The 16,452-nt window shown below is 46.8% G+C and overlaps 1 protein-coding gene across 1 annotated transcript in view; it reads left to right on the top strand.

Moving 5' to 3' along the window:
- Window positions 1–1,683: 1,683 nt before the first annotated feature.
- The window catches only part of GNAL (G protein subunit alpha L), a 156,106-nt gene continuing 141,337 nt past the window's right edge, over window positions 1,684–16,452 (top strand). The window contains exon 1 of the mRNA XM_045459230.1: window positions 1,684–2,491. Within this exon, the coding sequence (XP_045315186.1) occupies window positions 2,143–2,491 (349 nt within the window). The 5' untranslated portion in view covers window positions 1,684–2,142. The remainder of the gene's footprint in view (window positions 2,492–16,452) is intronic.

Here is a 16,452-nt window from a genome sequence, read left to right as displayed (position 1 = left end):
ATTTTGAAAGAGAGAGAGAACATCCCAAGCAGATTCTAAGTGTCAGCACAGAGCCCAACACGGAGCTCAATCCCATGATCCATGAGATCGCAACCTGAGCTAAAATCAAGATACATATATGATATATAGTATGAAAATTTATATGTATACATACATAATGGAATACCATATATTATACTGTATTACTATATAATATATATGTATATATCTATTACAACTTCTTTATTCATCTATTGATGGACACGTGGGTTGCTTCCATATCTTGGCCATGGTAAACAATGCTGCTGTAAACATAAGGGTGCATGTATCACTTTGAATCAGGGTTTTCCTTTTCTTGGCCTCCCTTCCCAATTTAAACTGGGCCTTATAACTTCTTAGAGAACCCTGTTCTTTCCCTTAACAGCATTTGCATAATTTGAAATGTATAATAAATGTATTAAGCTGTGTGTGCATGTGATTGAACATATTTCTACCTCACTAGTGTATAAACACAAGGACTCATGTCTTTTGCCTCACCAGATACGAACCAAAATGCCTAGCATATTGTCAGTGCTTGCTAAATACTAAATAAGTGGATGGATGACAGGGAGGATGGGTCAGTGAAGGAGTAGTGAGAATGACAGAGATAAATTTTTTTTGTGTTTTCTCAAGTTAGATTTTCTATAGCCTCTTTCTTCTACTACTCAAAGATCTAAAATGCAGCCAATTTGGGGGAAACTGGGGGGTTGTTAGATCCAAAACACTACATGGTATATACATTTGTTATTAATGGGGCCTTGAAATAAATGTGAATCTAGATCTCCCAATTTCCTTCTTTAAAAACTTAATCAAATGTAATATTTACACCGACTGCCAACTGGTACAGCATACACTTGTTACATGCTGTGTCGCATTTAGCAGACCAATCTGCTGTATTAACGGGATTTATATTAGATATATTTAACCATCAGTTGTAATATTTCATGTCATTTTGCTAGAAATTAAGGACCACATATTATAGCAGAGTTCTTAAAAGCTAACAGAAATCTTCATCTGTTACAAACGATCTATAAGATGATGGATATTAAAGGGGAAACAATGGAAACTGGGGATTTCTGGGAGGTTGTAGCCATAGGAGGCCTGGAGAAAGGGCACTCCGTCTGGATGTGCCTCTGCTCCTCTCTGCCCTATACTGTGGATCAACAAATAGTATACAGAGTGCAATTTCATAACTCGTCTTAGCAAATAAAAATAGCATATGACAATTACATGTTCTCCTTTTCAGTGTTTTCTTAAGTGTAGTTGTTAAAAATGATGTCATGGACCTCCTGATTTGGAGATTTTGTCGACACCAAAGCCATAATAGAATTACGGTAAGGACCAAAAGTGTGTAGACATGTCTGCATGCGTGTAAAATGTAAGTGAGCAGAAAAAGGCGAGGCAAGGTGCGGCAGTCTCTGCAGGGAATACATCCGGCAGTTCAAGATCTGAAAGCTAGCATCTCCATCCCTTTCTCCGGCTTCCCGTTCTCTTTTACCACTATCCCAGATTTTAAGTGCTGCAATGGCAGCTCTGGGTGGTGACGGCACCACCACCGCCACTGCGGCACTGTCCGCAGCTGCACGCCGGACTCGGGCAACCGTATTTACGGTATCGAAGTCCCGAGCGCGAGGCGGTGCCTGCCGTCTCGGGGGCCGGGCCAAGGCGGCGATATTTACCGTAATCAGAGTGGACCAGGCGGTAGGATTTACGGTGCAACCAGCACGGCTGCAGTATTTACGGTAACGAGGGTCGGCCCTGGCGGCGGTATTTACGGTAACGGGGGGCCGGCCCCGGTGGCGGCTTTTACGGTAACGGGGGACGGCCCGGAAGGCGGTATTTACGGTAACGGGGGCCGGGCTCGTGGAGGCCCGTCGGCGCGGCCGGCTCGCCGCGTTATCAGGTGATCTCCAGCCCGGGCGGCTGCCACCCCCTGCACCCGGCGGAAAATGCAAAATGGCCCTCCGGGACAGTGAGGGGCCGTGGCCCTCGGCCCGGGCCCGCCGCACCCCCAGCCCGCAGCGTGCGGGCGGTAGCGCCGCGCCGGGTGCGGGTGCAGCCCCCTCCCGCCCCACCGCGGGGGCCCCGGCCTGAGCCCTGAGCGCCCCGCGCCCTCGCGTCCACATGGGTCTGTGCTACAGTCTGCGGCCGCTGCTCTTCGGGGACCCGGAGGACGTCCCCCACGCCGCCTCGGAAGAGCCTGCGGAGGACGCGCGGCCCGGCCCGGTGCCGGCCCCGACCCGGCTAGGGGGAGGCGCGGCCCAGACCCCGGTCCCTCGGGGCGCCGGCGAGAGCCCGGCGTGCACGCGGCCCAAAGCCGCCCCGAAGAAGGAGCGGCGACGGCGGCCGGAGCAGCTACGCGCGGAAGAGCGCGAGGCGGAGCGGGAGGCGAGGAAGGTCAGCAGGAACATCGACCGCATGCTCCGGGAGCAGAAGCGCGACCTGCAGCAGACGCACCGGCTCCTGCTGCTGGGTAGGTGTCGTCGGCGCGCGCCCCGCCCCGGCCGGGCGCGGGGCCCGGGTCCTCCCGCACCCGGTGGGCTACGGTCGCAGACGTGTGCGGGGCGGGTGGTCGGGCTGAAATCGTCGCCAGGTCGACTTTTACACCGACAGTATTTACATCCGTGATTTGGCCGAGAACACACTGCCGGCCTTAGCTGCCTCCCACACCTTGTGATTTGGGCCATTTGCCCATTTATTACTAATTAATGAGCTTCTCTGGGAATTTTCCCCCCTCAATTGATTTGCTTCCCCGGCCTGTGATCCACAGGGATGGCTAACGCGAGCATCTCATTTCCTGCAACGGTGTAGTCACGCTGCACTTTGTTTTAGGAACACAAATGGCAGGAGACTGGAAGGCCTTTTAGCGTGACCGCAAAGCTTTATTCCAATAGCAGAATTAGGGCAGAGTTGTCGGTGGGTGTGGCTTGTAGAAGTAACTTCAACAGCTGAAGATGTGGCACTTCTGTTTCATTGAGTAATTGCAGCCCTAGTGCTCTCGGAACGTTTGCTTCTCTTTCAGAACCAGAAGCAGAATAGCGTGGCAGGCTCCCCGAGAGCTGTGCGTGGTGCTAACTGCCTGCAAGAAAGCGGGCACCAAGTCACCAGCGTTTTAAAGGAACAAACTGCTACACGGTTTGCTAGGATTTTCTCAAAGCTTTAGCTGTGGCAAGCATAGCAGCGCTTCTCCAAGTTAACACCCGGAAAGCATTTTCTATGTACTCTACTGGAGAATAAAAATAAATGAATCCTTTAAAATTTTTAAAAAGTCGTGAATTCCTGATGCTGCTTGACGCCTTTTAAATGTTAAGGCAAGGGGCGCTTGGGTGGCTCAGTTGGTTAAACCTTGAATCTTGGTTTCAGCTCAAGTCATGATCTTACCCTTTGTGAGTTCAACCCCGCGTTAGAGCAGAGCTTGCTTGGGATTCTCTCTCCCTCCCTCCTTCTCTCACTCTCTCCCTCTCTCTCTCCTCTGCCCCTCCCCTGCTCGTGTTCTCTCTACCTCTCTCTCTCAAAATAAATAAATAAAATTTTTTAAAAATGTATGTTTATTTAGTTTTTGAGAGAGAGAGACAGAGTACAAGCAAGGGAGGGGCAAAGAGAGAGGGAGACAGAATCTGAAACAGGCTCCAGGCTCTGAGCAGTCAGCACAGAGCCCCATGTGGGGCTTGAACTCACGAACTGCTAGATCATGACCTGAGCTGAAGTCAGATGCTTAACCAACTGAGCCATCCAGGCACCCCTAAATAAATAAACTGCTTAAAAAAATAAGTTGTAAGGCAAAAAAATGTAATTAATATGTGGGCTTTTGACCCAAATTTTATGAGATAATAAAGAAAAAAAAAACTGTTTACTTCTGTGCTCTGTTATGCATAGGAAAAGAACCCATTCCATGACTTAAGATACCTGGTTATAAATGAAGGTGGCCTTTTTAACATTTAGAGAACCAATTAAGTCTTCAATTTGAAAGAGCTCACTTACTGCAAGAATGACTAGTTAAAACAACACAACCCTAGCTGTTGTATCCTGGTGAGATATCTGAATTCTAAAATAAAATGAAATGGGGGGGGGGGCGGTTGGTGAGAGAGAAACAGAGAAGAAAAAACTAAACAAGCAAGCAGGTTACCTGAACAGGGAAAAGGACCACATCAGAAGCAGAGTTCTCATCAATAGTGCTAACTTCTACACTATGACAGAGCAGCGTTTCCAGAGTTCCGAAAATATGGAATTGTAATCTTAGAATTTCATATCTCATTAAACTGTTGTTTGTGTATGTGGGTAAAATAGATTTTCAGAAATGCAAGTGCTTAAAGCATGCTCCCACCCACTTATTTGTCTGGAAGGAAATTGATTTGAAATTGTGCAAGCCAAAATTTGTAAATGCATCAGATTAAGATAAAAAGGAGAGGATTGTGGTCGCAAGAAATAAGAGAAGAATAAAATAAGGTCTAGGGTTGTGGCAATGTAATGTTTTAATGTAATTGTGCAGTTGAACAAATTTTTTAAAAAATAAAAGCACAGGTGAAGCAGAGCTTGTCTGATATATATAAAAATGAATAAGCTTATGATTCTTTGAAGAGAAACTGGGAGATCTATCTAATGAAGGGGTTGATGTGCGCCAAAGAACTAACTTCTAGTAACACATATTGAATTCCTATCCTCTTTAAAGATATTGTCTCATAGCCTAATGTAACTTGTATATCAACCTCATATTGAAAATGGTGTTGAACCCAAAGACTCACCCTTTGGGGGAAAAATACATTGTATCTGTCACCCAAAGATGTCAACATTAAAACATATACTGTTGCATCAGGTTGACATGGTTTATCAGATTTTGTATAGATTTGAGTTAAACTGAGAAAGGTTCTTGGTTTTGTTAGGATTTAGAATGGATTTAGCTGGAAAACTTTGAATCAAAAGCATGATTTACTGACCACTCATGTCCTCAAATGTTTGTTTTGCTGCTATTGTGTTGAGTAGCCATTTATCTTGCTTGCGGACCCCATTTACTTATTCCGGAATGTGCATCAGAGAACTCACAGGCTCAGGAAGGACACATGCACTTCAGGGCCCTTCCTTACTCCATGCTCCCTGGTCCAAGGCTGTCCCATCTTCCAAGTTGATATCTCCTCCAGGAGACATGCCCACAGTCCTCCATGGGAATAAATGTTTAACTCACTCGTGTCCATATTGAATTCTATTTGCATCTCTTGTTTGGCACTTTGTTACAGTCCACAGGACTTCATGGGTGCTTTGATGCATGCTGATGCCCCCCTGGGTCCATGCCAATGACCTGGGCTTTGTTTCTTGCACAGGACTTAGCACCCCACATTGTGCTAAGAGCACTAGAGTCTGGGAACCAATGTGACCCATGAGGGCTTAACAACAAAAGGGATGTAATTCCATTGTAACCTTAGATGGAGCATTCTTTCAGGCATGGGGTGGCTGGATTTTAAGAGGGTGCAGCGACGGTGTGGAGATAAGATGGAGGTTCCAGTTAGCAGGCCACAGATCCAGAAGGGATCCTGGAGTCAGAGCTAGAGCAGTGGAGCAGGAAAGGGGAGGGAATGGTCTCGGAGAAGTGGGCATATGTCAGGTGTGTAGGGTGGACGATGGGGAGGAGTTCTCAGAGAACTCTGTTCTCCAGAGCATGAGCTGTATATGAGTAGGCTTGAACTGCCATAACAAGTACCAAACAACAGCCAGTTATTTTCTCACGGTTCTGGAGGCTGGAAGTCCAGTCTGAGGTCCAGCAGATTTTGTTTCCTTTAGACCTCTCTTCCTGGCGCACAGATGGCCACCTTCTTGCTGTGTCCTCACATGGCCTTTCTTCTGTACACCTGTACACAGGGGAGACGGAAAAATCAGATTAGAGACCCATGCCATGACCTCATTTAACCTTAAGAACCTCCTTAAATGCCCTGTCTCCAAATATAGGCTCTTTGGGGGTTAGGGCTTCAACTTATGAATGAGAGGTAGGGGGAGGGGCACAATTCAGAAGGAGGTTTCAGAGACAGACCACGCTCTGACTACAAGGGACAGTTGTGTCCTAGCTTCATCCCACTGTTGCCTTGTGAGAACTCAGGCCCACTGTTGCCAGGTCTTCTGAATTTCCGAAACAAGATGAAAATGCCCATTTTCATCTGATGCCTACTTATTTTTAAGCATTGGCTCAAATTAATAAAACACAACCTATGTGCCTGATGCAGTCCACAGGCCACCAGTTCTTATCTCTGATCTCTATCCCAAGCAACACAGACGTTTCTAGGCTCCAGTGGCAGTGGCCCTGGGTCTACACCGATGAAAACACGGTTGACAAAACTGAAGGTAGGATCAGAATATTTATCCAAACACCTTGAGCAAGGAAAGCTACATTCACCATTGTCCGAGCGAATTTTTCTACCACTGAGCTCATGGGGTTATCATATAGTAGATGCCACTGTCTTTTCTTCCACAGCTTTTGTTGACTCTGATGTGAACCTTGTCCACCACATACCTGTTGGGGCAGAGCCGTCATGTACGACCCAGCTACTCATTTGATACTATTCCTTTTCCAGATTGTTACTCAATTTTCCAATTCTCAGTGGTGGGTAGGATTTATGTTTTTTGCTGTATTCAACTATTTCCTGTCCTGTGTTTGTATAATTGGTACTTCTGTGCCAGGAATACACCTTTCACCAGGGAAGCGATCCCTTTGGGGCATTTGCTGATTTCCCTCTGCGCCCGGCTGTTAGTACAAACCAGAATGACCCCAGTCCAAGTGTTTAGTTGCTCCAAGAGGAGGCGCTTGGTATAGTCACAGAAACGTGGAATAGTCTCCACTGTAGGGTTTTGATCACTTGTTCTTTTGTTTGTTTGTTTGTTTGTTTGTTTTCAAATAAATGGCTGGGATTTTTTTTCTTTTTTGTAATAATTTTTGTTCATGTTTATTTATTTTTGAGACAGAGACAGAGTGTGAGCAGGGGAGGGGCAGAGAGAGAGGGAGACACAGAATCTGAAGCAGGCTCCAGGCTCTGAGCTGTCAGCGCAGAGCCCGACACGGGGCTTGAACCCGCGGACTGTGAGATCATGACCTGAGCTGAAGTCGGATGCTTAACCGACTGAGCCACCCAGGCGTCCCTGGGTTATTCCCCCCCCCCCCCTTAATTCATGGTAATGCATACAGTGGCCAAGATAGCCATTGAGTTGTGCAGTAGACTTGAGGTTCGTGGCTGTCTGCGACACATCCTCATCAACTCGCTGCCTTCCTTTTGCCCCAGCTTCCCGTAGGAGCGTGGCTCTGAAAGTCAGTAGAAGTCCCAGACAACCTGACTACACCTTCACTTTCCTAGAGTCACAGAAGCGTCACACTTCCTTACAGCCTTGGAAGGGGATGTCATGCCCTTAATGGTATTTTAGTCACAACTTCTGTATCATTCTACTGTTTAATTCATTAACTACAGTTTTACAGGCTTGACACCGGCATTGTTTACATGAAGCCAGATTTCATTCCCAGAATTCAAGCTGTTCTTTGACCTGTCAAAACACCGGAAGGTCAGAGCACTCAGTCAAAGCTGCTTTCTTTGACTTGGGTCGTAGTCAGCTCTGGCTGTGATAACACCACAGACGAGGTGGCTGACACCACAGAAATTAATTTCCTCACAGTTTGCAGAGGCTGGAAAGTCCAGGTTCAACATCCAGCAGAATTTGGTGTCTGTGGAAGTCTCCCTTCGTGGCTTGCAGATGGCTGCCTTCTCGAATGCTCTGTCATGGCAAGAGAGGGCACTGGTCTCCCTTCCTCTTATGAGGACACCAACCCTATTGGATTAGGGTGCCACCCTTATGACCGCCTTTAACTTTACTCCTAAAAACCCTGTCTCCGGATAGTCACGCTCAGAAACACAGCTTCAACATATGACTTTTGAGGGGACACCGCTCAGTCCATAACGACTTGCAAACCCATTCGTGTTTATACAGATGATTAGTACTGGCTCTGAAACTGGACTCAAGCTAGATGTCAACTACTGTGATTGTGTCACTGGAATGTGTAAGTCTTTTTATGAATACTCTCAAAACTTGGGGATATACTTATGATCCGCTAAAAGATGCGTGATGTTTGAGAACATGGCATTGGAGTCCGACAGAAATTTTGTTTGAAATCCCAACGTACCCATTTACCAGCTATGCGGCCGTAGGTGAGGGCTACAGTTTCCATATCAATAATAATCCTGATGCCACATGCTTACTGACAGGATTAATTGAAATTAGTTGAAAAAAAAAAAGTATGTAAACTTACTTGGCATAGAGCTTAGCACCTGGTGAAGACTCCATAAATTGGCACAATCTCTGAATTCTATATTCAGCGGAACCACTCCTCCCTGTGAAACCCATACTCTAAATTGTAAACTAAATAGTAACACGAGATCACACAGTCTAAAAACACTAATCCCATTCCAGATTCACACAACCTCTCTGTAATGGAGCCCAGGATTCCAACCCAGCAGTCTGGCTTCACTGCACCACACTGGCAAACAGCCAGCTGGAGAAGGTTGCAATGGTCCAGTCAAGAGAGGTGAAGACGTGAATGCAGGCCGGTGTAGTAACAACAAAGAGGAAGGGCCAGAGGGGATCGAGATATAGGCAAAGTAGAATCCACCAAATCTGGTGACCGAGGAGGTGGTGGAAAGGAGGGGCGGGGGGGGGCGGTGGTGAGTCTTGGTGAAATCTTAGATTTCTCTTTCGGGCAATATGGCAATGGCACCCCTTACAATAGGGGACTTAGGAGGAAGAGAGAGGCAGAGTGAAAGAACAATGAGTTGCCCTTGGAATGTGTTGAAGGTGAGTCACCCATGAGAAGCCGGTGGGCATTGTCTGGGAAGCAACAGGCCCTGGGGGAGGGGATGCCACCCCAGGAGAATATTCAGAGTAGGAGAAGAAGGACCCAGGACAGGGCCCCAGATCAGAAGAGTGTTGCAGAAGGAAAGGTATAAAGAATAACAAAGACATCTGGGAGAAGCCAAGGAGTTTCAGCTGGGAGTTCAAAGATAATTAGGACCAAAAAGGAATCCCCAGCATTTTCCACTTTATGCAAAGGTGGTACAGGAGGCTGGAGACAAGAAGGCAGGACAGCTGCAGGCAAGACAGTGCAGCTGTCACAGAGCCCATTCTGGGGAGGACAATAAAGCAGTGACCACAACTTTCAACCTGGGCCTTAAGGAAAGGGTTTGGAAGGATCCAAATGAAATTGCAGGATGTGTACAGGTGATTGCCTCCTGCAGGTGAAGAGAAAGATGTGGGGAAAGGAATGATCAGGTGTTTGTGCTCACAAGGGTTCCTGAGAGAGCCCGGGCTCGCCTAGCACTCCCATGAGTCTGCTGTCTCACATTCAGGTGTGTGGGCCCTGCCCCCCCCTGCCTCTACCCCAGGTAACTGTTCTCTTGACATTGTCAGACACATTTGCAATCTAGAGTGAAATTCTTCAGTGGCAAGCAGGTTGTTCAGTTCAGTTGAAACCAAATGATGGAGCAAATTCTCTAGCTAATTCGGCCTATGAAAAGTTTCCAAGTATAAGCATTTTCAAAGGTAAGACCTAACTACGAGGGCCTCAAATCAGCTCATGACTTTGAAAGATAAGCAGGAGCTTGTCAAAACCCCACGGCATCAATAAAGCAATTGGAGTAAACAAAGAACCCTGAATGATTGTTCCTTACCCCACAGCACCCAGAATAATTGACTTCATATCTACATTTATTAAGACTCAGTTATTTTTTTGGTTGGTTTCAAGCCAAAACAAACTCTTTAAACTGAAAAAAAGAGAAGAGAATCAGACTGTCAGCTGAAGCAGTGATTCTAATTCTATTTAGGGACAGTGAAAACTGCCTAGTGTTTTAAAATTTCCTTACTAGGGATGAATAGAGCACAGAGGAATTTTAAAGCAGCTAAACTACTCTGTATGATGCTGTAATGATGGATACAGGTCATTATCCATTTGTCCAATGGATACAACACCAAGGATATACAACACCAAGGATAGGCCCTAATATAAACTATGGACTTCAGCGGATAAAGATGCATCAGTGTTGGGTCATCAGCTGTAACAAACCACCCTGTTGATCTAGGGATGTCAGTGGTAGGGGAAGGCTGCGGGGAAGGCGGGCAGGGGGATATGTCTCTATACTCTCCAATTTTGCTGTGAATCTAAAACTACTCTAAAATTTGATCTTTTCTTAAAATTCCCTTAATAGAAAAGGAGAAAAATTCTTATCCCTGAATTAGGATCCCAAGAGGAAGAGCCCAGGACCACAAGCATCAGGCCCTCCTCTTAAAAAGCCCAAAAAGTTGACCAAAGCAGGAGAGATCGTGTCTCATTACCAAAAGCTATGGCTTATGAATAAAAAAGCACCACTTGAATACATTTCCTCCTGCAGTACTAGGGGGTAAATTATTGGCAACCAAGAAGGCTTTTAGAATGCAATCCAGCCCCTCCGCAGTGTGGGGAGTAGCATGCCGCACCCTAGACCTCCAGGCGGCCTCGCATCTGCTCTGTAGGGCTGCCCGATCTCTGTGTCCTAGTCAAGAGCAGTCACAGCATCATTATGCTGCTGCTGTCAAAAGGGGTCGTACCCAGTGTCGCTGAAGACAGGATGTTGCGGGGGTCTCCCATCAAGCCTTCACTTGCTGTTGTGAGGGCAGTGAAGATGCAAAGCTGTCCCAGGGTAAGTGTGAGCCGTGTGCCCAGCACAGCTGCAGCTGGATGGTGGATAAGGACGTGTGAAAGCAGCCCACTGGGTCACCTTCTCTCTGATCCTAACAGAAGAGACAGACCTAGGGGAGGCCCGCATCCCTATACCTTGTATTAGGGCTCACTCGGTGTATTTTTCTGCAGCAGAGAAGTGAGTTTTCTCTCCCAGGAAGTCAGATACGCCCTAAAAGTCGTCCAGGACGAACTCAGCCAGAGGACATTTGGCGTGAGAGGAAAACAAGGAGCAATTGTATCGATACCCTGAGCCACGAGGGAAAAGGGTGCTTTATCCATTGAATCACTTCTGCTCACTTACCACACACATTTCTTTGAGAGCCTACTGTGTGGCAGTTGCTCCTCTGGGTAATATTACGGAGATTCCAAGGGGCAGAGGATACGGTCTCAGCCCAGAAGATACTCACAGTGTGGTCAAAGAAAAAGGGCATGAGCCTACAAAAGAAATAGCAATGTAAGTGTGCGCGTGCTATGTGCTCAATGGCAACAGCATGGGTGAACAACACCAGTAGTAGGGGTCACACAGAAATCTAACAGTGTGATAGGCTTCCCCCTTCCTTAGGATGCATTCTTAGCAGGGGAGCACAAGGAAGGCAGGAACTTAATTGCTTGGAGGAATTTTGGCGTTTGCACATAAATGTGTATAATGCTGTTACAGATCCTGAAAGCAGACCACCAGCAGAAGCATCCTGAAACCCGCTGGGAGTTTACACCTGGCAGCCCGGTTTCCCTATTCATCGTAGAGCCACAGAAAGAACCCAGAGGTGCTCAGGAGGTAGCGGAGACCTGGGGTGCTTACCAAATAGGACGGATGGTTTGAGAACATGAAGAAAGTTTGAACGGCAGTATAAATGCAGTGTGAAGTGAGAGGGAGATGGCTCCTTTTACCCCCAACCATCAAAGTGCTTCATAAATCAATACTAGAAGCTGCATCTTGAATTACACCATCGTGGGAGACTGACTGTAAAGAGGCATGAAGAAAACAAAAGTTTATCTTTTTTTTTTTTTTTTTTATGAAGAAACATATTCATTGTGAAGTTCAGGGCTGTTATTCGACCCTCAAAAACAGTCCACATTTAAGCAGTGGACACTGTTTATTTACTACTGTCATAAGGACACCCTTCTTTTTTAACGTTTTTAATGCTTATTTATTTTTGAGAGAGAGAGAGAGACAGTGCACGAGCGGGGGAGGGCCAGAGAGAGAGAGGGAGACACAGAATCCGAAACAGGCTCTAGGCTCTGAGCTGTCAGCACAGAGCCCGATACGGGGCTCGAACTCATGAACCAGGAGATCGTGACCTGAGCCAAAGTTAAGAGCTTAACTGACTGAGCCACCCAGATGCCCCAAGGACAACAGTTTTTAAGTTTTGATGAAAGTGGTTTTAAAACGTGCGCAGGTGAGGGGAATAGCTTACCCAGGATCCAGGCATTGGCAATTCTACCCCCCGCCCCCTGCACAGTAGTGGGTAAGGAGGTTTTGATGGTATAATTCTAATTAACTGTTGTTTTATAGTTTGAAAGAAAATAACTATAAAAATAAATGCCAAGCCATAATGTGAAACCTTTAACTTCATTGCAGAGAAGCAGTTGTGTTTTGCAGGAGCTTCTAGAAACATCTAGAGAGTCTAATTTGGCATCTCCATGCATGCTCCAGCTGGGAGGCCAAGACCTAAATTTCTGATTCTTCTTTCCCCACAAGTAGCTTCTCAGTAAGAGGCATCAGGTCGAGTCAGAATCATGAGGCACACATGCATTGAGACCCAGATTGTATTTCTTTCTCAGGGGAAAGACAATCAGAGGTAGGCCAGCTACCGAGATCTATGTAGACACAAAAGTCACCATTCTGAATGAGCAGAACAAGACTCGGAACGTGGATTAGGGCCCACAGCATGAAGCAGGACAGAATAAGAAGGTGGGTGCTAATCCCTGGGAGTGCTTGGGCCTCACCCTACCTGAGCCCCCAAGGGTTGGTCGGCCTTAGAGACCACGTAGACAAACCATAAGGCCACAGCTCCCTGAGAAGGAAACCTAGAACAAGGCCAAAGCCAGCATATCCCAGAGGAGTGTAGGTTCCAAGTCAATCAGCTCTTTGACCTTATTTGTTTGAGTCACTTGTGTGCTCAGAAGGAGGTCAGTGCTATATGATGGGCCACTCCTTGATTATTTCGATCACAGTCAATGGTACCTGCGACCTGCCAGGTCTGCCAAGGGCTGGCATACGAGGTCATCCTCAGAAACTCATGGCTTTGTGCAGGAGACAAGGATATAAAGCACCCGAATGACACAGCATAACCCAGTACCCATGATGCACTGAGGACAGAGGGACGAGGCCGTACAAAGGAGCTTCTGGGCAGAGGTCACCCAAGTCTGACCTCCAAAGAGCTTTCTCACTGAAAAACGAAAACACCCTTGTTGAATATTTCCGTTTATAAAGTTAAGGGATTTGCTTTCTATTTTGAGGGGTTTGTTGGAATGGAGTATATTAAGGTTCCACTTAGAACAAACAAAAAGTAAAAAAAATCACACGTTTTCCAGAGGTGCATTAAAACTCTGGGTCCACTGCAAAGTTCAAAGTCCAGTTCAGATACATTGTAATTGACATATGTGACATTCTTGGGACATGAGGGAGTAACCCTCTCTTTTTGGTTATTACAGGTTTTCGTTGTACTAAGAAACCCAATGTGCTAAAGAAAACCAATCAGACGCCATGAGAGGAAGACAGCCATTTAATACATTTCTTTCCTTCCTCGGCCAGTAATGGACAATTACATAATTCTTTATCTCTGAAATTATTTTAACTGGTACTTCATTGTAGAATTATTTTTTAATGGAACAGCATGCTGAACATCAACTATTTATATATGCTGCATAGAAATAAAAAGCAGGCAGAGAGGAAGTTGGTCTGATATACTTTGCTGTGCCTAATGGAGAATGTTTCTTTAATAGTCAGATCCACTTTCCTCTTCTGGTCTAATGGTATTTTCTTAGAAGAAACCACTCCCATTTGGGCTTGGACACAATAATGAGCTCATAACAGGGTGCAGGGGGACAGGGTCAATGGTCTCGCACGGGTGCAGACGCAGGAGCTGTGTGGCCCTGTGGATGGAGGGAGAGGAGGGATCTGGTGTCAGTGAGTCACCAAAGTGGACACAGGGAGGCGTGCTTCCCCCGATACTGCCCCATCCCAAGGAAGGCCTTTTATTTCTGCCTCAGCTCTCCCTTGACATAAATTCCTATAGGTTATCCTATGTGTAAATTGTCCCTGATTTAAATCAAGCATAGCTGAATGTTCACTTAGGAATATAGATGATGGGTTTCAAAATCCTGTTATTCAAACCAAAATGGAAAAAAAAAAAAAAAGGCAGCAAGCCATTCTTCAAAAGAACTTGAACACCATGGATCACTGTAGGTCACACGGTGGGTCACAGCCTGGGTCACGCAGTGTATTGGGAGTTACTTTTTTTTTTTTTTTTACTATTGTAGGTTTTTGCTGTGCAAAGAAATTCAGTGTTTTGAGGAGAACCAGTTAGACACCACAGGGGAAGACAGCTTGGAGTTCTGCCAAAACTCTTGGCATAGCCCCTCGGTAGGGGCCCAGGAAGTACTAAGGGCCCAGGCTCTCAGGACAGAGGGTGGGAGCAGTGAGGACAGGGCTAGGGACAACCAGTGACCAATGAGCTGTGAGGACATGTTCCCCCACATGAATATGCACCTGCTCCTGTTAATACACAGGTGCAGAGGGACAGCTCCAGCTGCCCGATCCGCTCACTAGCTCCCTCCCCGGCCCCCAGAACCCACCAAGTGGCCCGCGCTAGGGTCTTTGGGCTCCACTCCTCCATTTTTGCCTCTCTTCCCCTTTCTTGATATCAGTATTTGCTTTCATTTTCTCCGTACAGCACCTTGCTCTTAAGTGGGGCATTTTAGTCATTCCTGTCGCATTATTAAATGAAGATTAAGTCCATTACCAAGGATAACATTTTATTACTAGAGAATTGTAATTCAGTTGGAGGCCAAAGGATGGTACGAGATCATTTGTAATTTTTTTCCGTAGAGTTTCCAGTCCAATTGGAAATGCCTGGTCTCCCTCCCTGGTCCACATTTACCCCTTGGCCCTCCCCAGCCAGCGTGGGCTCTGTTACTCAGTTTCCCCTCCAAAAGGAGGGGAGGACTCAGCCGCACCTGGTCAGGGCTCCGAAGGAGCACAGCTACAGGGTCAACAGACTTTTCCACGGCTGGTATTAACTAGCCGCCTTTTAGAGACTCCATTCCCTGTGTCTTCACTGAATAGTCTGTTTCCTGCATCTCCCCCTGCAACCCACCCCCCAGGCAGGGGTGACAGAAGCGGGGAGGGAAGGACCCCCATCCCAGGTTGCTGGGAGCATCCTCTCTGAAGTTCCCAGCCATGGACACCGTGGAACCCAGACTGAACACCGCTTCTTGTGAGACGCTGCTATACTGCAGTCCTTCACGCTAACCAACAACAATTTTATCACCCCAAAGCATCCACAAGCACTGTGTACCCAGAACTCAGCTGCTTCTGTGAACCCACTGTGGAACTTCATGGTGACCACCCAAATGAGCACAAGCAGAGGCTGTTCGTTCAGAGCCTGTGACAGCGGGAGAGTCAGCCACCGTCGCTGCACCTGGCAGGCTCAGAGACAGAGGCAGAGGAGCCAGAAAGCTTTTCAGTGGAAAAAAGGAAAGGCCTCAGGTGGAATTCCCAGCAGAGGCTGCTGGTGAGGGGAGGCTGCAGGTGGGCTAACTAGAAAAAGGGCATCCCATCTGATTGGTTAGGAGTACCTATTTGCCATTCTCCAGGTGGTCCTAAGTTGGAGGCTGGGGACAAAAATTAAGGAAGCTGTCAGTTATTAATCAAGTCCTGGCCACTTGGGACCAATTGTTACAGGGTTATTGTCTGCCTTCTGGAACAAGTTGCTTGAGATAAGGGTTTCACTTCCTGGGCTGGTTAGTGCAGAGAGTGGGTTGGCCTCCTGGGCTGGGTGCTGTGGGTCGGAGTTGGATCTTTACATATGGCAGAACCATTGTCTATATTTTCTGTCTTCTGCATGCACATATCCATAAAGAAAGCGGCTGTGTGAACTAACAGAGAGCCCCTGCTGTGTAGGCCCTGGGAGGTTACTCAGCACCTCTGAGCTTCCTTTCCTTCAGTATAACATGAAGATGAGAGTACTTTCTAGAAGGATCACTGTGAAAATTCAAGACACAGAGTACGCTGAAGGCACTTTCCTGCCCCCTGTTCCTGTCGTGCCTTAATTCATACCATGGCTTAAGGGCAAGGTCTTACGTGTTCCCTTCCCCAGGAATATCTGCACCTTACAGGGGACAAAGCCCAAGTTTTATCTAAATAAAGGAACAGCCCAGAATCAGGATTTTCTAAGGCCACCCCCAGTGCCAGCAACTAAACAGAATTGCAAAAATAAGTGACACTAGGATTTTAGCTCTTCCCAGCCTTTCTATAACCACTTCTCTTTCCCACTAGGCACCTCTGCTGTGCCTCATCATTGCCGCCACCTAAATGACATCTGATGAGCACAGGGATTGCTGAATGAGCACTGGGTTGCAATTTTAAATGCTTGTTCAGGAAGCTTTCATTGAGAAGATGGATATTTGCACCAAGCCCTGAAGGAGATAAAAGATAGGACCAGGTAACTTTATGGAGAAGAGCATCTCAGGATATG

This window comes from Leopardus geoffroyi, chromosome D3 (genome assembly GCF_018350155.1).
Source record: "Leopardus geoffroyi isolate Oge1 chromosome D3, O.geoffroyi_Oge1_pat1.0, whole genome shotgun sequence".
Classification (NCBI taxonomy): Eukaryota; Metazoa; Chordata; class Mammalia; order Carnivora; family Felidae; genus Leopardus; species Leopardus geoffroyi.
This window is presented reverse-complemented; position numbering and strand designations above follow the sequence as displayed.